At 51.8% G+C, this 26,892-nt stretch overlaps 1 protein-coding gene across 9 annotated transcripts; it reads right to left on the bottom strand.

Moving 5' to 3' along the window:
- Positions 1-135: 135 nt before the first annotated feature.
- On the bottom strand, positions 136-19,929 carry TMEM151B (transmembrane protein 151B). Of its 9 annotated transcripts, none has more exons than XM_071739340.1 (4): positions 19,646-19,929; positions 10,575-13,048; positions 6,889-7,446; positions 136-5,575 (listed from the first exon to the last, which is right to left on the bottom strand). In XM_071739340.1, the coding sequence occupies exons 1-2, from the start codon at positions 19,736-19,738 to the stop codon at positions 11,612-11,614; spliced, it is 1,530 nt and encodes a 509-aa protein (XP_071595441.1). In that variant the 5' UTR covers positions 19,739-19,929; the 3' UTR covers positions 136-5,575; positions 6,889-7,446; positions 10,575-11,611. The 9 variants fall into 9 exon arrangements, with proteins under 9 accessions (XP_071595441.1, XP_071595443.1, XP_071595444.1 ...); XM_071739342.1 differs by having other exon boundaries at positions 136-7,446; positions 10,575-10,979; positions 11,063-13,048; XM_071739343.1 differs by lacking the exon at positions 6,889-7,446 and having other exon boundaries at positions 10,575-10,979; positions 11,063-13,048.
- Positions 19,930-26,892: the final 6,963 nt, after the last annotated feature.

Here is a 26,892-nt window from a genome sequence, read left to right as displayed (position 1 = left end):
GGAGAGGTCAGCGGGGAATTAAAGCAAGTGGGCTGACCTCCATCCCCTCCTGCCCTCTGAGCAATGCAGGGGTCTTCAGGCATCTCCCAGTCCTATCTGGCACCAGCGCTCACAGACCCACTGCTGGCAGCCACCTCAGTGAATCATCTGAAACTTTTATTACACCGATTTGGTTTACAATCTTTGTACTTTGATATTTCCAACAAAAAAGGCAACATTGTGATATACTGTTTGTACATATATAGAGAGACAGACAGAGCTAGATCATATTGACAGAGCTGGAGAATAAAAACTGTTTCCCAGTGCTCACAAAATAATTTGTTTGCCACATACCCGCTTCTGCCTTGCTCTGCTGGATGGATACAGATGCCCATGCTGGCACCACCCGCCAGCCCCTGGCCAACAGAACCTTTGCCTGTGCCATGTCATCCCCTTGTAGAGCAGAAAGGATGGAGTGCGAGGCTATCCCTGGCGGCAGTGGCCACACAAGGGGTGCCAGCAGGGCTTGGCCCTGAGCCCTTGCAGGGCTGTGTAGCTCCCTTCCCACCTATTTGTAGATGCTCCAGGGGCTATGTCCACAAGAAAACCAGCAGCAGATGTGAAACCTCCCCACTGGGGCATCTCCCGCTACTTGTTTCCCATCCTCGAGACCGAGGTATTAAATAGATTTATTTCCTTTTATTTGCATTAACAAAATATTTCCACTGAATGACACACCTGAATGAGATGAGAATTCGTGTTCAGAAACAGCAAAGACCCAGACCAGCTTCAGGCTGATGAAGGAACAGCTCCAGCAGCAAGGGTAGGGTGGGGGCTTGATGGGCTTGACTGGGGCTCCAAATACAGGGCTGTGTCTGGTCAGCCAGGCTGTGCAATGAAAGCTCATGCTGGGAGGGCAGCAATGAGATCCCTTGGACATGCTAGCAGACACATGGGGAAGAACTGGCCACCAGAGCCAGTGGGGTGAAGAGATGGGAAGAAAAGGGCTTGGGCAAGCATATAATCCTCAGAACTGCTGACTTGCTTTACAGGGTACTTTCAGCTCCTCTTCCTGCAAACAGCTGAGGCTGTTAACATCATCTGAGCACCCTCTAAACCCACTCCTGGACTATCACACGCTTGAATGCTTGGACAGAAAGCTGCTGCCTGGAGAGTCCTTTGCTTTCCCTCTAATCACTCTCTTAGACAAAGGACAAAGCCCAAACCAAGCAGCCTGCACCACTCACCCACATCCAAGACCAACAGTCCACTATCTGCCAGTTTGCAAGGGCTGAAATTATACCAAATGCCATACCGGTAAAAATGAAAGCCCTGGCAGAAACAGCAGGTTGCATGAATGCAAACACTCCAGGAGTTCATGGATCACTTGTCACCTTTAGGTCTGGACACTGAGGTGTGGCACTGCCTTGCAGAGTGGTGACTGGCAGGTCACTGAGCTGGGAAGGGCACCTGCCAACACAGGGCCAGTTTGGATTCTTTAGCTGTGCCATGAGATCCATCTCCAAGGAGCTGCATGGCTTTGAGGAGGGAGGTAAGCTGTGGGCCTCTCTCTGGAGGAAACAACCTCCAGCACCTTTCTTGGGAGCTGGTGTCCCCTCCTGCCACCATCCGCTGTGCTGATGCAGCGTGAGTAGCACTGGGTGGCATTCAGCAGCCGCAGGACTCCAGCCATGCTGAGATCATCCCCTTACCCATGGGTCTGTGCCAGAGTGATGGGGGGAGGCAAAGGGGTGACCAGGTAGTAAAAGAGGGGGAATAACACAAGGGCTTTCACTTAGACTACGCCAGTGGGCACCCCCTCAGGCCAGAGCAGAAGCACCCGGCTGGCATCTCCCACAGCAGATGGCAATCCCCGCTTCTGCTCTGAGCACAGCACGTGTGGCAGCCGGAGCTGGTGGCTGACTTCCCAAGCCTGGCAACTTCTGTTCACAGTGATCCAGGCATCGATTTGCCAGGTGTCACACTGGCATATGTCGTCAACAGGATGGCAAGTTGCTTTTGAGCACCAGCTGAGGAAGGAGGAGAAGGATACGAGGGGGATGGACAGAGGCTGTGCATTGAAATGGCTGCTGTGTTCAGTCTCCCTTTGTGCTGATCGGGCTGGATTTGTCCATGCCGAGTTTCTGTCCCTGCCGCACAGGTAGCTGCTGACCCTCTGCACAGCCAGCCAGGGTGCTGGTGACTGGGGTTCAACAGTGGGGGAATGAGGGGCCCAGGTGCACTGGCCCTGGGACAGCACAGTAGAGCCATGTCTTCAAACTGGGAGAGGGCTTGGGCTGGGGCAGTGTTGGAGCATTTCCAGTTCTCCTCTCACAGGGGCAAACTATGAAACCAAATTGGGACATGAATAGTACGTCTGTAAAACACAGTGCCGAGCACTCATGGCCTAAAATATGCACGTTGCAGGTCACAGCCCTGCACCCCAGGAAACTGACACAAGCTCCCCTGATGGCAGGGGACCCACTGCTTTACCCCACCAGCACCTACATCACCCATGCCTTGTGTGCAGCAGCCTCCCTCCAAATCCCTCACCAACTAGACCTGGCTGGGATGGGGGGAGTTAGCCTAGACCCTCTCCTGCTTCTTCCTTCTGTCTCAGTGAAGAGAGACAGAGCCTGAGCTCATGCAGCTAGGAAGATGGGGAGCAGCACAGAGCCAAGGCCTGCATTGGCTTCCCTAGGCAGCAAGGGGACAGCTCAGAAATGAAGTAGTTCCTCGTCCCTACAGGCTGTGCCCAAAATAGCCGAGCCTGTCAAATCCCCATCCCTGGCTGCGATGGATTAGCCTCTCTGAGGCACAAGGCAATTTATTCATTAGTGACATTTACACCTTGTGGCTGCAAGAGCCATTGCGGTTTGGTGACACGTGCTTGAGCTGTCAGTGCTGGGCTTGGAGGCAACATCGCTGCTCTGACAACCCAGAGAGGCTCAGCACCTCAACTTGGAAATATCTCCTGCTTGCCTCCTCGACCAGGGCTTGCATAGCCTTCTTTGAAAGCCCACTTTGTTCCCGGGCTTCTCCATCAAATGCCCTGCTCCCTGTTCCCCTTCTGCCTTCGCAGTATCACTGCTCCAGCCCAGCAGCCTCCAGCCCTGTCTCGCCTGATGTCTCCTGCAAAAACCACCTCACTGCAAAGCCTTTCACAGCTGTTCTTGTACAGCCCCTCCCCTCCACACGTCTTGCTGAGCATGTGCATGATATCCTTCTCTCCTCAGATAGCTCCTCCATCAGCTGGGCCTTGTTCAGCCCACAGCAAAGCTTCCTCGATCCCAGTGCAGAAGCACAGAGCTCGTGTTTGAAGATTGCCTTGGCAGACACGCTGCTTTCACTACATCCCCTGGTCCTGCACCACCCCAATAGCTGACCTGCCTCTCCTCCTCAGGGACAGCACTGGGGCACTGGAGATCAGGATCATCAAAATGTCAATCTGTCAGATTTACTCTGTCTACCAAGGCTCAGAGAAGTCCTGTGAAATTCTCTGGGAAGGCTTTATATATAAAGTTCTGCAAAGGTGAGGCCAGGATGTGCTGCAATGCTCTGCAGGCTGTGCTGTCCCTCCACAAAGCAAGCAAAGGCACTCCAGGGCAGGGAGCACTGATGGAAGGCTGTGCACAGGCAGACCAGCAGGTTATGGTGAGGTCTGGCCAGCAGCAACCCTGAGATTATCACTTCCACTGGCGTTTCATGGCCAGCCCATGATGCCTAGCAGGGAGAGCACCAAAATTATGTGTATTGCACAGCCTCAGAGAAATTCAAGGGAGGGAGGGTAGTTCAGCTAGCTCAGAGGAATGACAGTTTGCACATTGTGTTTGGGAAGAGTGACAAGAGCTGAAGGGTGTTGGTGAGGGAGCAGATCCAGCAGTTCTCCTGTTTTAGGCAGCTAGCAAGGGATTAGCTGGCTCTCATACACAGCTTGCTCCATGCATTTATCCCTGGTCCCTGCCACTTGCTGCAGCAAATATGATACTTCACACCATCTCCCCACCAAAACCGGGTCAGGAGTTTCCTCTCATGAGGAACAAGCAATGCTCTGTCACCTCACAAAGCCCTCTAAGCCAGGACAGATGGATGGCACCAGACCAAAGCCGTGCAGACACCAACCCCCTGCAGGGGTAAGGGTCCCAGCCTTGCACACCAGCATGCAGAAGCATACCCTGCCACACAAGCATGCTTGGGTGGATGGCCAGGACTCATCTTCAGGGGCAGAGGAAGACTTAGAACTCCAGTACCCATTCCTGATCAGCTTACAGTGCTGTGATGCCCCAGGACGACCACCCCAGTTTTCCTTGAGCTTTCTTTTTCCACCAGCACTGCTCATTTCTAACAGAGAAGGCTGAAGCAGAGTCTTTAAACCCACCTTGGGATCAAAATTTATATGTTTTAAGCAAGGAACAGCAACTTGGAGCACTTCTTAAAACTGTGAAGGGTTTTTAGACTCATTTCAGTTTGAAAAAGCCACTGGCATTTCCAAAGTGAAATCCTGCTATTTTGGGTTCTAGTTGTCATTGCTTTATTCCCACCTGGCTGAATGGTGGTGTGCACACTGCTTCATCAGAGGAACCATCACCTTCCTTCCCATCTGCTCAGCCCCTGGGGACAGGCTCTCCCTGGCAGTGCAGGTGCAGAACACGTGGAGCCCACCAGCCTCTGACTGGGCAGAGCAGGGGTCCACATCTGCTTCCAGCTGATCCTCTCTCTGCAGCTGCTTCTGCAGACACAGATTCAGGCTTGGGTTTTTCCAAACCTTTTCATCTTGACCAGTTTGTGGGCTGCCATCCAAAGTCCAAATTCATAGCACGGCAACTGATGGTGCTGCTAATGGACATTGGGACCGTGGGACTGATACAAAATACTAAGTCATCTCACCACATTCTAGCTAGGCTTTTTCTTTCACTAACGTGAATAGCTAAAATTGCAGAAGCAGCTTGTGCTGATGGAACGTGAAAGAATCTTGTGTGTCTGTGGGTGTGAAGTTACTTTGCTCTACAAAGTCTGCTAAATTATAATCACAGTAGGTGAACCATCCATTCCCAAAGTTCAAAGGACTGGGGAGGGTTCAGGATGGGCACCAATTTCTCACAAGCTTCATTTCCCCAAATGAATTTTACAAAAAACAAATGAACAAACAAAAAGCCCCCCAAAAAACAGTCTTCCTCAGGAGGAGGGGAGGAATAAAACCCACTTCACTTTCCAGCAGCTGCTGTGCTTATTCTCAGTGCTGGATGGCCATGCTGCACATTGTAACGGGCTCCTGAAAACTTGGCAGCTTCTGGAAGTGTTGCATAGGTGGATGATGTACCTGTTAGTAGAGCCTGGTTATAAGTTGCAGGAAAAGGAGCTTGCTGAACTCCACAAAGAAACTGTCCATCCTCTAGACAGACAGACAAGGTGAGGAAGGAAAAAAGAAGAGGAGGCCATGGGTCTTGAAGGTTCAGTTGTGTCCTTGGGACTTCTTTTACCTCGTGGGAGAAGGCTCCTCTCCCAGTGCAGTGGAGGTGAATTTGCTTGTTGGCTTGCTTTTGAAGGAGCTGATGAGATGGTGTCCACAGGCATAACATTTCCCTTGGTGGAACAGCTGTGATGGAGGCAGCAGAGCAGAAAAATTCAACCCACTGCTTGCAGAGACAGTTGATATTCAATAATCATTAATTTTGGCCAGGTCTCAACATGAACTCTGTGCATCAAAGTAAGATTAATTTGTCTGGACTGAAGCACAGACCACTCTGAGGAGCTGCTAAGTCAAGCTCACATCGATATAGTAGAACTGGCTTCAATAAAATTATACTGGGAATTAATATAGCCCATTACTTTCTACCTGAAATGTTACTAAGCCCCTTTCCCATTTTTCCAGAATGCCCACAGGGAAAAGAGCCCTAGGCAGGCTCAGCCTCAAGTCCCCACTGGGTTCCCAGGTCCTATGAACCAGCCTTTAGTGCCCACACATACCTGGCTCAGTGGAGAGGCCCACACGCATCGTAGGAGGCAGCATACCCAAACAGAACTAACACTGTGCCTTGTTTCTGAGACTATATGGATTCAGGGCATATTCACACAGACCTTATTCTAACCACTGAATATGAACAAAACATGATTAGGAGCAAGTATCACAAATTAGCTCTTTGGTAACATAACTTCTTGGTGGTGGTGAAGTATTTCAGACCCATGTCCTACAGCTACTGCAGCAGAGTAGGAGCACATTGCAGCAAAGTCATACCCTGCTAAAAGCAAGGCAGCACCATGCTCATTTCTAGCAGAGCTAAAGAGCAGTCCTGAAGTCATGGAGGGAGAGCTTCTAAGATACTGTTCTTCCCACAGGCTAATCACCAGGTGATGATTTACTGGCACTGGATGCTACCTAACTTTCTTAAACTTCCACTTAATAAACTTCTCTGTTCAGTCTCCTCCCCATGGGCATCAATCAGAGTTACTAAACAGCTCCGCAGTCTCTAGTGCATGAGAGGAAAGGGAGCAGAAAGAGAGGGGGGTGTGCTTGTTTGAAATCAGAAAAACAACAGCTTCCCCAGCACCAATCCTGAGTATTTGCCTGCTGCATGACCCTGCCAGACTTGGTGTTGGACACAAGATGAGATTCCCTCTCCTTGTCCTGACAAATGCTCCTACAGTTTTTCAAACTTAAAGCCCTCTCTGAAATCTCCCTCCTCAGTGTGGTCTGCATGACATGCAGTGTTCCCAGGCTGGTTGCTGTCACCGCCTGGTTCTGCATGAGCAAAGAGCTGGGCACTGCCTGGGAAGCTTCCAGAGTGTGCTGAAAGCTGGATAAATGGGTGGTGATGTGTCTTGAAGATCAGCTAATCCAGAGCTTCTTGAATGCTCATTCTCTCTCTTTTTCTAATTCAGGAAAGCTGAGCCCATCTATCTGGTACTTACTTTTAAGTACCTAGCAAGTATACTGGCAGTAACAGGAAACAGCAAATAGCCCAAACTTCTTGTCCAGCCTTGCAGCTCTCTTCTAGGGATGCAGTAACACCATGAAGTGCCAGGAAGAGATGGCAGTGTTCCTGCTTCACTCATCCTAGTACCAGAGGAAAGCCTGCTGACAAGTGCAATGCTGAGCCAGACTCTTGGCCCATGGAAAGCGGCAACGGGTGAATGACGTATGGAAAAAACCAAAGCTGTCTGACTGCGGAGATCCTCTAGTTATTGCCCACTTGTACTGACAAGCACTCAGCTTTCACCTTCCCAAAGGGTGATGCAGGCTGTCCTGCTTTCCTTGCAGAAGAGACCAGCAGCTCTGTGACTTTGCTCACTTTGAAGAGATCTTCTGCATCAGAAATGAGGACGCAGGCAGCCTGGCAGACCAAAGCATTGCTTGCACCTTCAGCCCTCTCCTCTCACCCAGGCCAGGCTCAGAGCAGGAAGGACAGATCTGCTACACCAGGAACACTTCTGCACCATCACACAAGCCAGGGTTTGCCCAGTAAGATCCTGTGGGAGAGAAGACACTGGGATTGGTGAAAGGAGGACTGCAAAGACCAGATAATGCCTGCTTGAGTCGGGAAGGCCATGGGGAAAAGGAGCAGAGCCAACTAAACTCACCAGTCAATGGAGGAGAAGTAATGGGATTAGGATACAGCAGGGAGAATTCAGGTTAAGCACAAGGATGCAGGCTATCATGAGGGAAGCAGACTGGGCCATCGACTGAGCTGCCAAAGGAATGGTTGTCACTGACACAGACAGGACAGAGAGCAGACACCAGTTTGCAGAAAGAGCAGGCACCCGCATGCTGCTCAGCCTGGAGCTGCGGTGGGTGGATGTCTGTGTGCAGGGCAGATGGGACCATGACAATGAGGAGAAGCTGAGAGAGCAGGGACAGACCACTTTTGGGTGTCTGTGCTGATAACCTGAGCTGCAAGGAGAATTAAATCAGCTGCCCTTTGACCAGGGCACTAGGGTCTTTCCCCAACACTTTTGAGGAAACTTAAATGCACATCCCTGCTGCTGGCTCAGAGGGGAAGGGAGAGCCCATTTGTTCATCATGAACTTCCTGCCTGGCTAGATATGCTGTCCTGCCACTGCAGAGAGGGAGAATGAGAGGGAGCATAACCCCAGTTTCAGTCTGTCCTCTTCAGCTCTATTACTTCTCTGCCAATCCACCAGGCAGCTCTCATTCCATGCCCAAGAATGTCATCACCCTTTCCTGAGCCCAAGACAGGGCAGGAAGGTCTCCAGCCTGACAAGAAGGGAGTAGGCTGGACTTGGGGGACAGCTCAACCCGGTGCAGTGGGGAGGTGGGTCAAGAATATTGAGGAAGGGATCTCTGAGAAATCCTGGTGTGCAGTGGAGACAACTGAGTGAAGAGGTCCCACTTCTTCTCAGGATGCTGTGGGTCTGGCATGGTCACAAACCATGTCACTGGGACCTGCATAGTGCCAGTGGTTGGCACCATGTGCTTGGGAGGTGTTCAGCAGCAAGAAGACTCTGCAAGATCCAGAGCAGCAGTCACGCCTCAAAGACACGTGTATCCATCTGAGTAGACCACCTGTAGAATAAGATTCTACATCATGGCTGAAAATGGGGCCAGAGCAACTAATTGAGGCTATCTCATGAAGAGGTCTAAAAAAGAGCCAAGAACAAGGTGCCTGAAAGCAGAACTCTGCTGCAGGTCCTAAAGTACAGGGGCACAGAGACCCTACTAATCTGTCCCTATTATGAGGACTGTCTTTGCCCCAGGGAACTAAAAGGTCTGCCAAACTTTTCATAAATCCATCTGTCCAAGGCACCTTGGAGGCTGGAGATGGAAAGACAAGCCATTGCAGCCTAATTTAAGCAATGTGTAGGAGATTTCAAGAACATGTTGGGAAGGACAAGAGGACCACACTCCTCAGTTATTACCCATTGCAGTTCCACTGACTGAATAGCTCCTGATTCACCAGGAAAAAAAACCACAGACCATTATATCCCCAGAGCCACAAGGACCCTCAGAACTGGTCTTGGCTTATGTTAGGCCCTTGGAGAGAGAGAAGCACAAGTAAGCCAAATGTCCTTGCTAAGCAAGAAAATCCCAGGGTAGACAAGGGGGCTATGGCCACTTTCACCCAGTTTGAATTCATGCCAATAATGTTGAGAAAAAGATGTAGGAGAGGATATACCTACATGGAGACCTTAAGCTTCCTTATTCTCAAAGGGACTCTCTTATTTTAGCTAACACCTAGGTCTCATAGTGATAGTAAGGGCAGATTAGAGTCACAGAATCACAGACTGGTTGGGACTTTAAAGATCATCCGGTGCCAACTCCTCTGCATGGGCAGGGACACCTCCCACTTGACCAAGCTGCTCAAAGTCCTATACTGCGGGGAAGCCACAACTTTCCTGGCCAACTTGTTCCAGTGGGTCTCCACAAGACAGTATCATAACAGAGTGGGATTTCAAGGGCCTTTCCTGTTCAAACTGCCAGCGTTTTGAGTCTAGCACTTGAGAAACAGGAGGACAAGGGCAAGTAACACTGACCAGTACACAAAGGGTATGAAGAGCAGAAAAACAGATTACTCTGGAAAAGCCAAGCGGAGCCTTACAATTCCTACAGGTGCTGAATGCTCCAGGCTTACCAGCAAGAGATGACTTCCAAAAGAGGACTTATGTGGTGGAAGGGTGCTTTTGCAACCTCTCCAAGACCTGGTCAGAAGCAGTACAGCAGCATGACACAAGAAGCAGACCCTTCATAAATAAATTGGCAAGAGGAAGACCAGCTTGAACTAAATGAAATGTCTTACTGTCTGCTGTTATGTCTTGCTCACCTGCAATGGATGCAGAGACAGACACCAAGCTCAAATGCCCAAATGCTAATGGACTTGCTCTTGTCACTCAAAACCTGCTGTTCTGAGCCACTATTTGCCCCACTGGATGACGGAAACATGTTGAGGCCAAGCAGTACTGTCTGGAGAAATTGCCAGCAGATTTGGCCTGCACTCCCCTAAAGAGTCAGCTGAAAAAGGAGACAGCTTTCCTGAGAACAGGGACTGGGGATGCATTGACAGAGAAGAAAAAGCTGGGGGCCTGCAAGCTGCAGCCAGTGGTGCAGCTTCAGTGACATGAAGGCTCCTTGCCCAACATCACTGTTAATCTTTCCAGCAGGACAGAAGGGGCAGTACAGATCTGAAGCCAACCTAACCTGATAAGAGCAAGGCAAAGGAACCCAGGGGCTAGCCAGCAGTGCAGAAACCACCTCACTTCTCACGCCTCTCTAGAAAAAACTCTGTAGTGCAAACTGCTTGGTTCCCCTCTGACGAATCCTCAGCCTTACTATTCTGCAGAGCATCCCTCACAGCAGATGCCTCCCTGCCTCCCAGCTGCAGGCCCTGCACCCACAGTGCAGCCCCACAGAAGGGGAATGCCTTCACTCCTCACTTCCCCAGCCCAGATTCCCAGTGCCTCAGCATGCTCATGCATTTCTCCCTCCCAGCCCCTCAGAGCATTCTGCCAAAGCCAGGATGCCAGGAACCTCCAACCCTCAGTCTGCAAACAGAACTCAGGCTGATCTCATGCAAAATTCACTTCTGCAGACATGCATCAGGCTGCTGCCATATTATCAATAGGTGAACTGCAGCTGAACCTACCAGAGCCTTCCTTGATGCTTGTCTGAACCGGGATTAGGACACACTTCAAAGCCAGGAAGGGACCCCAGCCACTTGACCTGCTGCTTGTTACCGTGATGCTTATCCCAGTGCCATCCTCTCCCCCTTCCCCAGCTCACCAGGGGCCTCCCGTTTTTTTCTCTCCAGTGAGCCCTCCTCCAGCAAGCAGATCAGTAGCGCCGCAGATCTCTGCTCCATCTGGGTTTGCACATTCATCCCTTCCCCGGTGCTGCCTGCCTGCTGTAATCCCAGACTGAAAGCCCTTTACCTAGGGGATGCTGACTCTCAGAGATGGCGTGCTGAGGCTTCCTAAGGAGCTGAGCCTGGGGTCCTCTGGAGGCGGTGCCATTCCCAGCAGTGAGAACAGAGTAACAATCGAAGCATGGTCTAAAAAAAAAAGTGGGGAGGGTGGGGAACGGTGGAGGAGAAAGGGAAGAGCTGGATTCGTGGCTTTCAGCCTTTGCTCTAACCTGCCGCTCAGCTCCACGTGCCCAGGTGCCCCAGACCTATATGCGCAGGCAGTCAGATGCTGCTCCCAAAGGGCCCACTCATCTCCACCCTGCGAGGGTCTCACTCCAGCGTGGGCAGCGGGGTGGGCAGAGGTGTAGTAGGGTGCTTTCTGGTGGCTGCTGGTTCCTCGGAGCACAAGCCAGCCTGAAGACAGGGCTGGGAGCCAAAGCACCACTCTCTATATCATGCCTGTCTTTTTATTCCCCCCTTTGGATCTTGATGCCATGAATTACATTTTTGGGGTTGGTTTGGTTGGGTTGGGTTTTTTTTTTTTTGCATGTAGTGGTTGGTCTAGAGTTCTGTGCTGTGTCAAGGGGAGCATCAGCACTCACCCCTCCAGGAGGTCAGAGCCATGGCAGGGGAGCTTTTGCTGGCTGCCGAAGCGAGATGCCGAGTCTGCTCCGTCCTGGTGTCCTCCTGGGCTATCTCCTTCTCCTGTGCTCCGCTCCCCAAATCCTGCGCTGGTTGGGCCAGGCAACAGACAACGAGATCTTACCCCCCCTCTGCTTTCACAGTGAGGTCTCCACACAGGACCCATTGCGGTGGAGGTGACGGTGGTCGTGGTTCAGGCAGCCTTCATTGCGGTGCACAATGAGGACGGGGAAGTAGAGGGCGTCCTGGTAAGGAGGGGGGTCTTCCTCCTCCACAGTCACCTGGCTGGAGAGGCGGGTCTGCTCGGTGGGACAACTCTGCTCGTTCAGGCTCCCGCTCCGGCTCTGCCAGAGGCAGCTGCGTCGCGAGCCATACAGGCGGCCCAGGGAGAAGCGGCTGCTACTGAAGGGGATCCTGGGGCTGCCATTGCAGATGCTCAGGGCACTGCGGGAGAAGATGGAGGAGCTGCTTATAGTCCTGTGGCACCGCTCGCAGTTCTGCCGGTAGCCCCCGTACCGGCAAGCGGAGTAGCTGGTGCAGCCCGAGAGCCCCACCAAGTCCATCAGGACTGCTTCCGAGTAGCTGGGCACTAGCTGCTGGTTGGATCGGATGTGCCACTCCAACTCGGTGCTGTCCACCGTGTTGACACGGGGCATCCTCCGGCAGAATGAGCGCTCCTCAGCAGGTGTCACCGCCACATAGTCAAACCCAAAGAGTTTCTCCACATGGTAATGGACGTAGGAGGTGCGGTACTCATTTAGCACCCGCAGGGGCCAGGACAAGGTCAGCAGAGCCGCCACCCAGAAGACATAGTGGGACACGTACCAAGGCAGGTTGTCTGGGTCAGAAAAGGCCACCATGTATTCCTTGAAGTCCACATTTTTGAGGTGCATCCCCTCCCTGGCCTCCATGTAGTCATCTAGGCCCTCATTCTCTGTGAAGAAGCGGGCCCGCTGGGTCAGGTAGGAGTTCTCTGACTCCACATTGGCAAAGCTGAAACACTTGGTGAAGCGGAGCCTTGTGGCTGGGTAGCTCTCCAAGTCAATGAGGTCCTTGGAGATGTCCTTAACTCCACAATTGGAATAATCAAACTCAGCCTCTGCCACATGGGTGTTGACCCGCTCATGATACACTTGAGTGGTGGTGTAGGCATCCCCGTTGCGGTAGCGGGTAACCTGCCGGGTCCTGCGGACGTAGTGGTAGCTGATGGCCTTCCACCAGATGCAGGGGGTGGCCTGCTGCATCCGCTGCACACGCTCATGCACGCTCTCCACGTCCACTTTGTACTGCAGCTCGTTGCGGGTGTAGCAGTGCCAGCACTCCACCAGGTACACCACGTAGAGCATCACCAGGAACGCCAAGGGGATGTAGACGTAGCCGTTGGAGCAGGGGCTGTCGTGGTACATCATGGATTTGCCCTTGTAAGCGCTGTCAAAGGTCAACCGGGTGACCTTGGTGACGTGGCACCAGGTCATGGCTCCCATGCAGCCATACATGAGGAGGGACAGCAGCAGACATTTCCAGTGGGACTCTCGGCACAGGGACTTGCTGAGAGACTGCTTCACTGGCCGCTGCTGCTCCAGAGGACCGGAAGAAGGGAGAGAAAACAAGAGAGGAGTCAGTAGGCTGAAGCAGCAGGGGATGGGGAGCAGGTGGCACCTTAGCTCTGTAAATAGGGACAAAACGGCAGATGCCATAGGGCTCCTAGCCTCAGCAGGCAGTCCGGAGGCTGGGAACTCTCCCAGGATGACACTCCTGCAGAGTGGACAGCTGTCACCCCCGCCTCCCTTTGCTGTGCTCTGCCTCTCCTTGGGAAATGGCCAGAGCCCAGCTGGACGTGGAGAAGAGCAGCAGAGGGCAACTGTGCTGGCCCGCACCCCAAGCACCATGTCTGGGGAAAGGCTATTGAAGCACAGGAAGATGAAGGCTGGGGGATCTTCCCCACATGCCTCAGCTTCTGCACTCATCCCACCAGCACAGGCAACCCAGCTGATGGGTTGTCCTACCTGATCATCTCACCACAGCTTATGCCACCACACCTCTCACCACTCACAAATGAGTCTCTCCCCCTTTCCCTGTAATGACCAACAGCAACATTCAGATTTCTCCTACCAGGGCAGCACAAGCATCCTGAGGTGCCTGTAAGGCAGAGAAACAGACATTCTGCAGTTAGAAAGGTCTCTGTTTGGTAATACAAATTCCCACCATAGCACTTGGCAGCCCAGGGTTGAAGTGCTTCTCAAGTGCTTTATAAACCACACAAATGGCTAAGTACTTCTCCACAACTGAAATGCAGTCACCTCTAGTGGGAAAGAAAGTAAATACAGAATAATGTCCTAAGAGGTGTTCAGGCCAGAAGAAAGGAGCACCACACTGCACTGCTGCAGCAGGGAGCAGCTGGACATGGCTGCCAGCAAATGCCCCTGATCGCACTGGGATGCCAGTGTGACAGCCCATGCTTCTGGAACGCTCAGGTCTTTCATGGTGAGAAAAAGGCAGGACCTCACCAACAGGACTTTTAAACAAGACTGCTCTGATGCTTTCACCATAGGAACGATGCAGGGTTTCACAAAGACCTGGGAAAACCCCTCATGTAAGGAAGCCTTTGTCACTCTCTACCGCACCCTGAAGTCTCAAGTATTAATCCAGCTTGGTCAGCGAGACCTGAAAGCATCACACTCAAAGGGACAACATGCAAAGTGGTTATTTGCTTTCTTAGACACAAGACTTCGTCCAACACAAATGCCATCAAACCCAGCAATTTCCAAAGGTGAGATCTGAGAGAGAGGGGCAAGAAATCCAGCCTCATGCTGATGTCACTATAACTGACTAAGAAGCTTTCAGATTTGCTCTCCCTTCCCAGCTTCACACAGCATGGCTCCTGAGCTCACCCTGCCATGAGGGGGCTAACAGCAGCTATAATGACACCACCCAGAGCAGTGAAGTCCAAGCCTGGTCCCATACCTCCTCCATTCCTGAGTACACTGGTCTGGAAAGATCTTTTATTGAGGGATTCCAAAGAGTTTAATGGCCTAATGCTGCTAGAAAGCAGAGGGATCACTTTCACCTCTGCATTAAAAAGGGAACTCGAAGCAAGAACCAGAGGTCACAATGTAACTGGCAGGTCTAGGGCCAGATTTTGGCCTCTTCTTTCCTGAGAAATCCCTCTTGCTCTCCTTGAAGAGCCCACCAGCCCTAGCAGAGTCCCTTAGAGCCCCACATGGAAATCTGTCCTCCCTACACCTTGCCAAGCTTGGTTCATCCCATGCCAGTGGGACTTCTGCCACTGCAATGAGCAGGGTTGGCTCCAGCCCAACTCTCCAACAGAGGTTTCTCTCCCAGAAGCAGGGAACTTCCTGCAACCAGCCTGCCGTGAGCAGAGCAGGTGGCACATCCAGAGGGGAATGATGGCATGTTCTACTGGGGCTGCCAGGCACCAGCAGCACCGAGCCTCTCTCTTCGAGCAAGCCAGCTGAGACTGAGAGTTGGCAACAGGGACACATTGCCCAGGAAAGGCAGGTGGGGTAGCACAGACCTGCAGGCACCAGAGAGGGGGATGGGGTAGCTCTGCTCAGCAGCTCCAGCATGGACTGCTGTGCCACTGCCCCAGAGGATGAAGGTTTCCTCTCCCACAGCTGCCTTCTGCCTTGCAAATTCTCCCCGGCAGCCCTGTCCTTGAGGCTGTGCAGGGGGCTACTCAGCTGAAGGAAAACCACAGGGCTATGAGCAGGAGATGCAGGCACATGGCAGCCCTGGGGTTTCTGTGGGGTGAAAGGGCTTGCACAGAAACCTGCCTTGTTTTGGAGGGCGATCTGCAAACAGAACACAAGGAATAAAGCAAAGCATTCAGCTCGTTCATTTGACATTTGGGGAAGGGGCACCAGGGAGGCAGGTCTTCAGCCAGGTTCATTTCAGAAAAGCAAATTCTACCTCCTGGTTGCCCCCCAGCCCCTCACATTCCTCCCTGCCTGTGTCATCCTGCTCAGGAGAAGGGTGATGCAGGCTGCCACCCTGCAGAGATGCAGGCAAGCCCCAATGCGGTTCCCCAGCTGGGGCAGGGCAGCAGGAGTGCGGTGAAGCTCCGGCTTGGTTCCAGAACTGTGTTAGCAGGGCTCTAGTCCATGCATTGGTCTCCTCCTAAGCCTACACAGCAATTAGACACTGCAGCACTTTTACAGGGTCACAATAACCCCTGCTGTAAACTGTTTACAAACACTTTTTTCTTAGGCTTCTGAGGTAAAACATACACATCGGCCATGCTGGTGGGGTTTCGTAAAGCTGATCAAGTGCCAGCGACAGGGGATACAACCACAGCAGAGACGGAGGAGGAGTCAACTGCAGAGTCTAATCCCAGTAGGAACTGCAGCATCCCTGCTCCTCTCCCGGACTGAAAAGGGCTCACAGGAGCAAATAGCAAGCTCTGTGGCCTCCCCCCGAAGCAGCAGCTGAATAAGGTTGCCTCCTTGAGCCCTGGAGACAGCAAACATGCTGATGAGAAAGCTGGGGAAAGGGAAATCCTTTCCGTCCCGACACGGTGTCACTGGAAGGAGAGCAGGCTCTGATAATAAATGCCATCGTCATCTGCCTGCTGCAGTCTGATGGAAAGAAGCAAAAGGCTGGCCCTCCTTCACTGCAGACAGGGTTTCCTTCCATCACCAAGAGCCTTCCCCATTGCACTGTCTTGAGCACAGGAGAGTGGTCAGCAAATCCACTATCACAGGTGCACCTGAACATCTCTGTAGTGCCAGGGGGCAGAATTGGTCCAGCCATGGCTCAGCCAATCCATTTTTAAGTCCCTAGACAACACTCTGCACTTCAGTTCACCATGTAGAACATACTCAGACAGCCCTTACCAGGTTCCTGGGTGCTAAATGTAACACACATTGCTAAGGGCAAGCCTAAAGTTGGTACAGTCTCCCCTCCCTCATACATAGTGTTTGCCTCTGACATTGCCCCTCAGGTGGAAGGGGATGGAGTCCCACACCTGCAGCTGCTGCCCTGGGATGGATGGGAAGGGATGGAGGGAATGACTTATGAGAAGACATTAAGCAAATGGAGATGGCCGCAATGCACAGGGCAGAGGCAACAGAAGCGAAGGCCCCCATCAGTGCTTGCACTAAACTCCTATGAGATCTGGGGAATCCTCTTTTCAAAAAAGTCTGCAAAGGATAAAACTGTCCAGAGCTCAGTGTTCTCATGTACTCATCTCCAATGACTCCCACCTGCTTCTCCCTGCAGAGACCAGCCTGAAATCTCCATCTCCAGAAAGCTATGTGAGCTAAGCCCTCACTTTACAAGATGCCCCAAGGTTCACAGGGTTAGGTGTCCTGGAGAGGCAGCAAAATTAAACAAAATCCCCAGAGCAGTAATTCGAAGGCTCAGGTAGCTCCATGGGTGCCAGGCTGTCCCCAGCTTGCAGGAAATTCCAACAAGACTCCTGAGTACCAGTTTCCATGGCTCTGCCCTGCCTATGTGCTTACATCATGCAACAATTTAATGAGCCCTGTCCCCTTTGACCTGAAATCCCCAGAACAAGACAGGCAGGGAGGAGCTAGTCATTTCTGCCAAGTGTCACCATCTTCCAAAGACCTGGGCAGACATCAGCAACTCCTAGTCAGGATGGTGCTAGCAAACACCATGTTGCACCCCACATGCCAACCACCCAGATTCAGGAACTACCTGCCTAGAAGGAAGAGCTGGCTCAGCTCCAGGCTGGCAGCACTGCCAACCACAGAAGAAAGGGGAAGACTGAGCATCTAGGAGACAGGGAACCCTGCCAGCAGTCAGCTCCTGCAGTGGTACTATGGTCTCCATTTTACCTCCCAGCTAGGAGGAGAACCGGTTCCCTCCATCAGTCACCACCTGAGCAGCAGGACATTTTTCACTTGTTCCCAGGATGAAGAGCTTATCCCTTTGCATTTCATACTCTCTATGGTGGAAATGCATTGCTGAATGTAGTTCAGCTCACCACTATCACATATAAGTGTATGCATGTGATTCCAAGAGGGAACAAAGGCTCTCCCAGCCTTTGGACAGTAGCTCTTGCTACTTGCCATACTGGGACAAGCTGAGCGGCACCTTGCATGGATCTAAGGTACTAAAGACATGAAGACCCAAGACATGTCAAGATGAAGCACCTTCAAACAGGTGAAGCTCATTTCCCATTTTCCTGTCCCCAGACATCTCTCTCCTCTGGCTCCCTGCCAGCCCTGGCCAATGGATCCTTACAGGTGGGATTTAGCCACACTCCCAAGAGGCTCAGCAATGGTGGCAGCGGTGGTTGGTCCTGATGGAAATGAGGCCATCACACTGCCAGCACAGTCTTACACAGACACTGTAGAGGAACAGGGACACCCTCCCCTCCCAATATTTCTGAGGGCAAGAGGATTGCCCTAGGACAGTCCGTGAATCCCAGCTCTCCCCTAAGGTCTCTCCTCCTTGCATCAGGTGAGACACCAGCAAGCACGTCACTGTCATAGCACTGTCAGGAGAGGCTGTAGCTTTCCTCTCCTCCACCAGCTGCTTCGTGGAAGCCGGTGATATCTTCTGGCTGCAGGAAGTATACCCTTAGATTAAACAGCATAGGTCATGGAGAGCAGCCCTTCTGCCTTCTCCCGCAGGGTAAGTTTACACTGACACCCTAGCTGGCAGCCACCACAGAGCAATCAAAGCCCAGACAATCTTCTCATAATTCCCGTGAGGCAGGGGACGCTGTAGATGAGGGAAACTCATGAGAGGACTGCCTCTGCTCTGCTTCTTTCATCCAAACTGGCTCTTGCTCTGCCATCTCTCAAAAGCCACTGTACTCTCTTGAACATAGCACTGCTGGGGCACTGGGAGCAAGCATGGCACAAGCATGTCCTCACCCTAGAAAAGTACCTCATGGTAGAGCTTGACTGGTCAGGATCTGTTTGGAGAGCCTGGGCTCATGACACCAACGGCTGCTGAAAGGAAGCAGGAACAGAGGAACAGCCGCAGAGCAGAGTATATGGTATTTGTACAGCTTCCCAGTCCTTGAACTTCAGCTTTCCTCTCCCACTATTATTTATATCTAAATATAAATCTGTATATATAGAATAACCATGCACAGGCATGCATGTTGTTCCTAAGCCAAAGAGGCAGCGAACACTAGGATTATGCAGCATTTGCTAACCACAGCTTCTCAAGAGCAGAGGACGAGTGATGCACCAGCTTCTGAGCAACCCCTCAAGCTGCCCTTTGAGCTGTAGTTTCACCATGAAGACAACCCACCACGCCAGGAACAAGCTGCCCTTCCTATGCTGCCTAGCTGCCCTCCATGGGCCGACAGCCCCATAGCATAAGGTGGGTCATCATAGCCAGTGCAGTTGCTTTCTCTCCTTTTGGGAAGCCCAAGATGCAAGCAGGATCTGCGGGGGCAGACAAAGGGGCTCACACACCTGCCTCCCCATGCTGTTCCCAGTGCAGAGCACCCTGCTCCTGAGCCTTTTTGGCATCTGCTGCCTGTATGCTAGAGAAGTCATCAGATGGAGAGGCACTGCAGTATAGCCTGGAGGCAAGGCTGTGCTGGTACCTGGCCTGCCCTAGCCCACACCTCCTGCGCTCCCCAGCCTCCCCCCAGCAGAAAGCAGCCACCAGCGACAACCCCGGGATTCAGCAAGTCCCCAAGCTTTCTCCTCGGCTGCCCGCCGCGGTTCCCCCTCGCAGCGACCCCGGCAACCGTGCGACCTCCCGGCACACCCCCCTCCCCCCAAGCCAGAGCGCAGGACGCGGGGGGGGGTGTCTCCAAATCCATTTCTCCCAGGCATAACACCCTCTCCCCATAGCAGCAAGCCCAAGCAGCGCCCCGCGCTTCTCTCTTGTGATTTTCACCCTTCCTCCCATCCCCCGGCCGCATCCCGGGGAGCCGCTGGCCACTGCTCCGCTCCCAGCCCCGAGGCACAGCGGAGGTGCCAGACAGGCGATGGAGACCGGCGGGTTTCCTCTCCCCCCAGCCCTACCAGGGCCGAAGGAGGGAAGAGGGGCTTCCAGCGAGGGGGCCCGCACCTGGAGATGGGGGAAGCAAAGCCCGTCCCGGCCGGCGGCGGGGTGCTCAATGAACGCGCCGTGCAAAGCGGGGATGCAGGGAGGGAGGGAAGGATTAAGGGTGGTGGGGGGCAGCCCTCGGCTCGGGGGCTGTCCGCTCTCCTCACCTCTTCTCGGGCCCCCTCCGCCTCCTCCTCCGGAGGCACCGGCGTGCTGCTGCCTCCTTCGCTGGCGGCGGCCGCCGAGGCCGGGGGGGACATGGCGGCGGGGGCACCCCGCTTGCGGTGCCTGCGGGCTGGGCAGCCGCATTATTCCGCCCGCCGCCGGGCGCTGCCTCGCCGGTGGCCGGGCGGGCGGCGGGGCGCCGGCATGGCCCCCAGCCGCGGCAGGGCGGCAGCGATCGCCGCCCGCCGGCCCCCAGCCCCGCCACAGCGCAGCTCCGCTCCCGCGCCCGGCGCGGCGCGGCGGAGGAGGGCGGGCAGAACCGCGGTGGGAGGGCCCCGGCGGGGGCGGGGGGGACGGGATGGGGACGAGAGGGGAGGAGAGGGGAGGAGATGAGGATGGGAATGGGGATGAGAATGGGAATGGGGATGGGGATGGGATGGGATGGGATGGGATGGGATGGGATGGGATGGGATGGGATGGGATGGGATGGGATGGGATGGGGGCCTCGACGGGACCCCTGCCCGCCCCGAGCTGGGCGGTGGGTGACCTTGAAGCGCCGGCAGCAGGCAGGCAGGGAAACAGAAGTAGGCAAGCAGGCAGCCCGGTGCGGCCGCCTCTCAGGATCCCCACTATGAGCAGAGCTGCCTTCCAGGCTCTGCCAGGGAGGTCCCAGTCCCACTGAGGGGGTGTGAAGCTGGCCGGGACTGTCAGGTGGGTATTGATCTCAGCTGGCCTGTCTAATGGCGATGCAAGTAGTCCAGTGGGTTTTCCTCCCCTCGGGATGAAGTGCAAAAGCTCAAAGGACAAAGAGCACTTCTCAAGAGCTCCAGCTGTGGTTGTCTAAATTGTGGGAAGCCCCAGCTAGTTTAAGGTTGACCAGCCACCCTAATGCAATAACTCAGGGGAAGGCCTTAGGTTGGGCAGTGTCTTTGCTGCAATGATCTCCACTGAGCCAAAGTATGTTCAACTTGCAATCACAGAGCTGACTGCAATGTGTTTCACCCAAAGAGCTAACAAGCTTGGCTGCAGGAATGAATAGGAAAGTCTCTTCAGATCCACCATCTAAACTCACAGTAGCACCCTCAGGGGACACAGACACAGGTCTCAGGAAGGGTCCAGATCCATCTAGATCCAGATATTGCAGGTAGAACCCAGCTTTTTTGACAGTCTTGGGAAAGCAAGTGTCCCTGCAGGTACTTCCCCAGATCCAAACTGAGGTAAAACATAAGCTGCAGAAATTGCTGGAAACTCTTTCACTTTTCCTGAGCTCTGAGGCTCAGCCTTGGGGTTGGGATGAGTGGTTTGCTCTGGCCCACTCTGTTGCCTGGGATAGGTAAGGAATAGTCTGTAGGCCTGGTAGTCTTGCTCAAGGAATTGAATCCCAGGGGAATTGCCAGCCACTGTTTCCTATGGGAATAGGTGTGGCAGTTGGGGATGCTGCTGGAGGAGCTCATCTTTAAAAGAGGCCGGGGATGCATTTCCTCTCGCCTTTCCCGTGTTTCCATGGGAACTGCAGCAAGCAGGAGCAGCCAGCTCTGATTTTTGCTGCCTACCACTCGGGCGCCCCGTGCCCAGTCCTCTGGGCAGACTTGGGCTTTCAAGGGTTTCAGACCCATCCTCACGTGATGGATCCCATCCTTCCAAGGAGAACTTACCGGTGAGTATGAATACCATGGAAGGGCAAGGCAAAGAGGCCAAACCCAGAGCTTCCAGGATTTCTTTAGCAGCGCTCTTTGCTATTGTATTTGCTATTGCTATTTGCACATTAATAGACAATTGCAAATGATTCGCATTCCTGCTTTTTATAGTATTAGGGACTCCTGGAGTCCTCAGCTAGAGGAAGACGTAACTATGGGATGATCACCCTCTCAGAGATAGGAAAAAAAGAGCTAAGTAGAAGGTGGAAGGGAAAAGTTGATACCAGTTTGTGTTTAATAGCCCATGGCAACTTTTTTCCAGTGAGTTTGTCCATTCTCTTCTGAATTCATGTGAACTTTGGACCTGTAGATGCTGTGTGTGTTCTGTGGCAAGAAGATCCACAGGTTCAAGGAGCAGCTTCCTATTTTGGGCTTGTTATCTGCTAGGACTGACTGTTGGGAAGTGGGCTGCTGCCACCTGTCTGGAGCAACCCATGCAATTTATCCTTCGCCAGTAGATTCAATAACTAATGGTGAACCAGAAATAAGGATTGGTGTTTTTTTTGTATCAGGCATCTTTGATACTGGTGCTGGCAGAATGTTTTCTGTGTCATGGAGGCAGCCCTGCCAAGCACAGCAGCTATGCTATTTTTGAGCTGAAGTGTCACACAAAAGTCCTGTGCCCTGCTCCATCCAAACTGAAGCTGTACAAGTTCTCAATCATTTTCTGTGGGAAATTTCTGTAGCACATTTTGATCCTTGGGTAGAAACCCAAGGGCATATGATATTGTTACAAAGAGCACAGGACCCCCTCTGAGAATGGGATGAATAAGGCTATATGATGCAGACATCATTTGGAAACTGAAGCAAGAAGGCCAGCCTTCAAGGTTGCTTTCCATGTCACCATCCCAGGGGGAAACCAGGAGTCCTAATTATAGCACTGCCCTAAACACTGAGCTCTTCTTTTTCTTGAGGACAAAAGTATCTTTGATTTAATATGTAAGTTTCCCCCCTCAATTATTCCTGTAGGTTTCGGGATACTCTATAGTTGATCATTTCTGACATGGTGGCACTTCTGATGTGACAAAATGGTTGGAAGAAGTAGGAAGGCTTTTAAGAAGACATAGCAACTGAAACAGAGGTGGTGCCCTTACTGAGATATCAATAGGTTTGTTCTACAGATACCCTCTATCTGCCACCCTGCAGAGAGGTTCATATCTGTCCCAAGCAGATGCAAAGTGCTAAGGTCATATTGGTGGGATTCGCCATTCATAATGTGTCAAGCCAGAAAAGATCTCACACTTCTGTCTCTGGTAGTTACAGGAAATATCCTTTTAGTTTCTGGTTAACTGTGTTTTCAGTTGTTCCCCTTGCAGTAAATTTGCATTTAATTTCTGGGGAAAAAATTACGGAGACTGCATTTTAAACCAAGAGACTGTAGATACTTATCCTTGGGCCAGTATTTGTAGCATAAATATAAAAACAGGTTTTGCAGAAAATATCTGTAGCATTGTGTGTGTGTATTTGTGTGTATGTATATATACTTATATATATATACATAAATGGATTTAGCTTTATTTTGTCCAGTAGGCCAAGTGTGACCAGATCTTAGGCTTTTGTTTTGAAGCAATCAATGATTCCTAGTCATCTCCTGCTTTTTTTCCTGTAAACCAGCTGTATAGCAGAGAATCCCCTGGTGTGCAGGATTTTTTGAGTTTGGAAACTAATGCCTATTACATTTAGAAATATCAAAGATATTTTATGCTGCCTGACTAAGCCTTCCAGAATGTGTTGCTCCAATTAAATTACTTCTTTTTAATGCAATGAGGAGAGTGTGGGTGAAGGAACATAACTCTTGCTCCAGGTAAACATCCCTTTGCTGTTGCTGGTCAGCAGCATTGACTATGTGGGTACAATTTACCTTTGTGATAATTTTCCTCAAATTATTCTGTGCTATTCATTGTTTTCCTCAGCTACACTCAGACTTCATGTCTGCTGGGAGGAGATCCAGGTGTAGACTTTTTAATTGTGGGAAGGAAACCCATAGGGGTCACAAATTTGTGACTATGGAACTATGAGGGTCTGCATCTCCATGGGCAAGAAACCACAAACACACAAAGGCTGAAGCCTCACAAAGTAGGTGTGTTTGTAGCTCCTGCTCTGATTTTTATTCCACAGATGGGATTTTCTGTCGTTGGAAACTCTTTTATCCCTCCTCTGATTCTTCACTTTCCAACAGGCTGCCTGTGTGCAGTTCACTGATTTTCCACCCAGCCCCATGAGAGTCTTTTCTTCATAAGCGCAATTATTTTTCAGGGTCCACAGAGGTTTCTGGCTCAGGTTAGATCACTTTCCTCACTGTAGCAGCCTAGCAGGATATCCAGGGCCCTCCCTTACATCTCCCCATAGAAATGAAAAGCAGATTCAGAGCTGCCCAGATGCCCTTTGATGGTCTTCAGGACATCTTATCTGCTGTAACTCCAGAGCAGTGGTGATCACCTCAAGTGCCTGGAAACTGAGCCAAATCCTCCATGGTAAATGTTTTGTTCTGCCTTATTTTTTCATTCCATTACCTCCAGAAAGGAATAAGACACAGAAACTAGTGGCTCAGAGAATTTAGCCTATCCCTAGTTATGGTCCTGGGAGTCACCTCCCTAAAGCAGAAGATAGGTTTCTGTTGCAATTTGCCTCCCCCATGCTGAGCAGTTGGAGCTGACACATCCTGATCTGGGAAAGCATTCCCTCATCACCTGACTCTCCCTGTGGATCCAAGAGGGCAGAGAAGGGATGTTCTGGGGAAGGGGCTAAAACTCCACTGCAAAACTGTTCTTTTGCCTACCTGCATCACTTAGGGGCCATCACACAGGCTGGGGCTGGTGGAGAGGGGAACAGCTGCGATCCTACCATGGGGAATGGCTGTGATGCCATTCAGTGCAACAGGAGCACCAGTTACCTGGGCAACACAGACTTGTTCATCATTTATTCATGGCAACCGGGGGCTTCTCCAACCCAGGGGATGGCCACCTGCCCTCTGTGTGCCCTGTGCTACTGCTCAGAATCTGAATATTACAAACAGTTTGCTCACCTGCACCTCCCCTCCCTGCCCCCTTGAGCCAGGCATCCTTCTTACCCTTTTCTCCTAACCTCTGCCTTGGCTCTTCACTTGCTTACACGAGTGTGGGTACACCAGGCCTGTTCCCAAATCACTCTGATGCAAGCATGGAGAGACACAATCTCTAATTCAGGCTGGCAGCTGGGAAGTTTAGCTCTCCTGAGAGCTGAGCAGAGCTTGCATGAGTTATACCTCCAGCAGCACAGCACAGTTTGCTAGGGACCAGCAAGGCTGCCACTCAGAGGACTGTAAAGAGGCAAGGACTGTGCTGGCAAGGAGCTGCAGGGCTGCAGTGAGGGTCTGAGGTGAAGCGGGATGCAACACAAGCAGAAGCAACTCAAAAATGAAAGTTAACCTATCTGCCTTTCTAACAGCCACCAGGTGTGGTAATGCTGGAGCCCAGGATCCAAAGTTGGCAGCACCTGTCCTGCACTCGCTGGCAAGGTGAGCTGAGCACTGGTTGGGTGAGTTCAGGTTTTTGTTCTGTCTTGGATGGCCCCTGCCAGATAAACTGTGCTTAGAGAGTCATGAATAAATGATAGCCTGATGATGGAGCACTGTCTTCAACAGATGTTCCCTGGGGAGGGAGGAGGGATCTTCACTTAAGTGGTGTGGCCAGACAGAGGTTATCAGAGCCACCCTCTGGAATTGACTCTGTCTAGTCTCCACTAGCTATAAAGGGAACCCCAAGTGACAAGAATTCTCACCTAGGGCAAAGTTTCACCATTTATTTAAGCATGGTTTTATTATCAGTTCTCCAAGACCATCTGCTATCCCCTCCCCACTCATAACCACATTTGACATCTCCTTTGGGAGAGCTCTGAGCACACACAGCTGCACACACACACACACACACACACACACACACACAAATTAATACATACCAAGGCCTTACCAGCTATTCATTTGCCCAGATGCAAGCAGAGAGCATTGTTGCTGCAGCCACTGAGCTGAAAGGAGTTATGCAAGAAAAATATGATTTAGAATGAAACTTTGTTAACATATTTGGAGGTATTGCTCATCTGCTTTATAAGCTCAAGGACTTTTAGTGCATCTTTATATTGATTGCATTCTGCTTGTGGAAGTGAATGCTATGGCAAAGAGCGGGGTCAGTCAGGTGTGATCCCCATTCAAAGAAGAAATTAATCCCCCTTGTCTGACTTCCTACACATCATGCACACATATAGTGACTGACAGAAGGAGGTAGAAACTTCCCTGTCCTCTGTGGGACTCTGAGAAACAATGGGAGTCAGGCATCCTCATGGAGGGCATTAGATGAGCACCTCCCACACATGGACAAACCTTGATCGGCTCCAGGCTGTGTCTCCATGCTGGCACAATGGGTCCTGTACCGCTATGAGAGTGCACAGCAGAAGGATGAGGGGCACCCAACACAGGCTGCAAGGACAACTGCGACTGGAAATAATCCCTTACAGCAAAAGCAAGCAGCTGCCTCCCGGAGCAGCATCCTTGGGGAGATTCAAAGTGACCTTGTGATTTCAGACAGACTTGCCACAAGAGGGCAGACAGCGTTTTCTGGCCTGATTACCACAGAAAATTGGTACCTCAGGAGAACCTGCTTTGCACTGATCTATTAGAAAGCTCTGCCTTGCTTCTGAGCATCCAGTCTTTGAAACTGATGTTCCTGCTTTACTCTGTAGGCCAGAAAGTGAAGAGACACAGTTTGGTGCACTACAGAGCTAATTTGCTGTCCGATATATGGAACAGCAGATGGAGGAGAGAGCTGCTTGTCTTTCCTGTAGCTTCTTCACTCACTTCTGCTTCCAGCCAAGAGTCCAATACACATGGCTTCTGGCTGAGCTCACTGAGCTGGTGCTGGTGTTCCAGCCAGAGCTCTGGGTTACTGCCTGGGGCACCCAGAGACCTCTCTGTTGTGGAAAATGCAATGGGCACTTTTTTAGATGAAGGTTCGGCAGCTTTCTGCCAGCCTCAGAACCCTTGCTGCTGGAAATGAGGTGAAAAGGGCTGCAGCCCCAGGGATCAGCACAGTGCTCAGGTGGGACCAGTGAACAGGCTGCACAGGAGGAATCTGGCACCAGTCACATTGCCTGATGTGAATTCCTGTGACAATAACGGCTTTTAACAATTTTAGGTAACTTATGCTGCTTAAACATGGTGGAAGGCCACAACTGGAAATTAAAATACCATTATTTTTCCTCAGACCAGACAGAGACTGGGCATAACCTCCCTTTCTTCATCTCTCTCAGCTGCATCTCACTTATCTCAGCCAGTTAACAGCTTGAGGAACAGCGGGGAAGACACTGGTGCCATTTCCAGGCAGCAACTCTTGTTGGCAGAGCTTGGGTTCAAGAAGCTGGATGCAGAGACCTGGGTTTCACTTAGGAAATCATGGGGCTGTCTTTGGGGGCAAGATATTATCATGGAAGAGCCTTTCTGAGCCGAGTTTCTGTCTGGAAAGGCTATTTTGAGTATCTCAGGGTGCCTTAGAGAGCCATAGTCTGACACTGACCTCTAGTGG

This window comes from Heliangelus exortis, chromosome 3 (assembly GCF_036169615.1).
Source record: "Heliangelus exortis chromosome 3, bHelExo1.hap1, whole genome shotgun sequence".
Lineage (NCBI taxonomy): Eukaryota > Metazoa > Chordata > Aves > Apodiformes > Trochilidae > Heliangelus > Heliangelus exortis.
This window is presented reverse-complemented; position numbering and strand designations above follow the sequence as displayed.

Coding starts and splice junctions, on each gene's coding strand:
- TMEM151B (XM_071739337.1), bottom strand. CDS start 19,738: ATGTCCCCCCCGGCCTCGGCGGCCGCCGCCAGCGAAGGAGGCAGCAGC. Junction 13,049..19,645: donor CGGAGGGGGCCCGAGAAGAG/GTGAGGAGAGCG, acceptor CCTCTGGAGCAG/CAGCGGCCAGTGAAGCAGTC.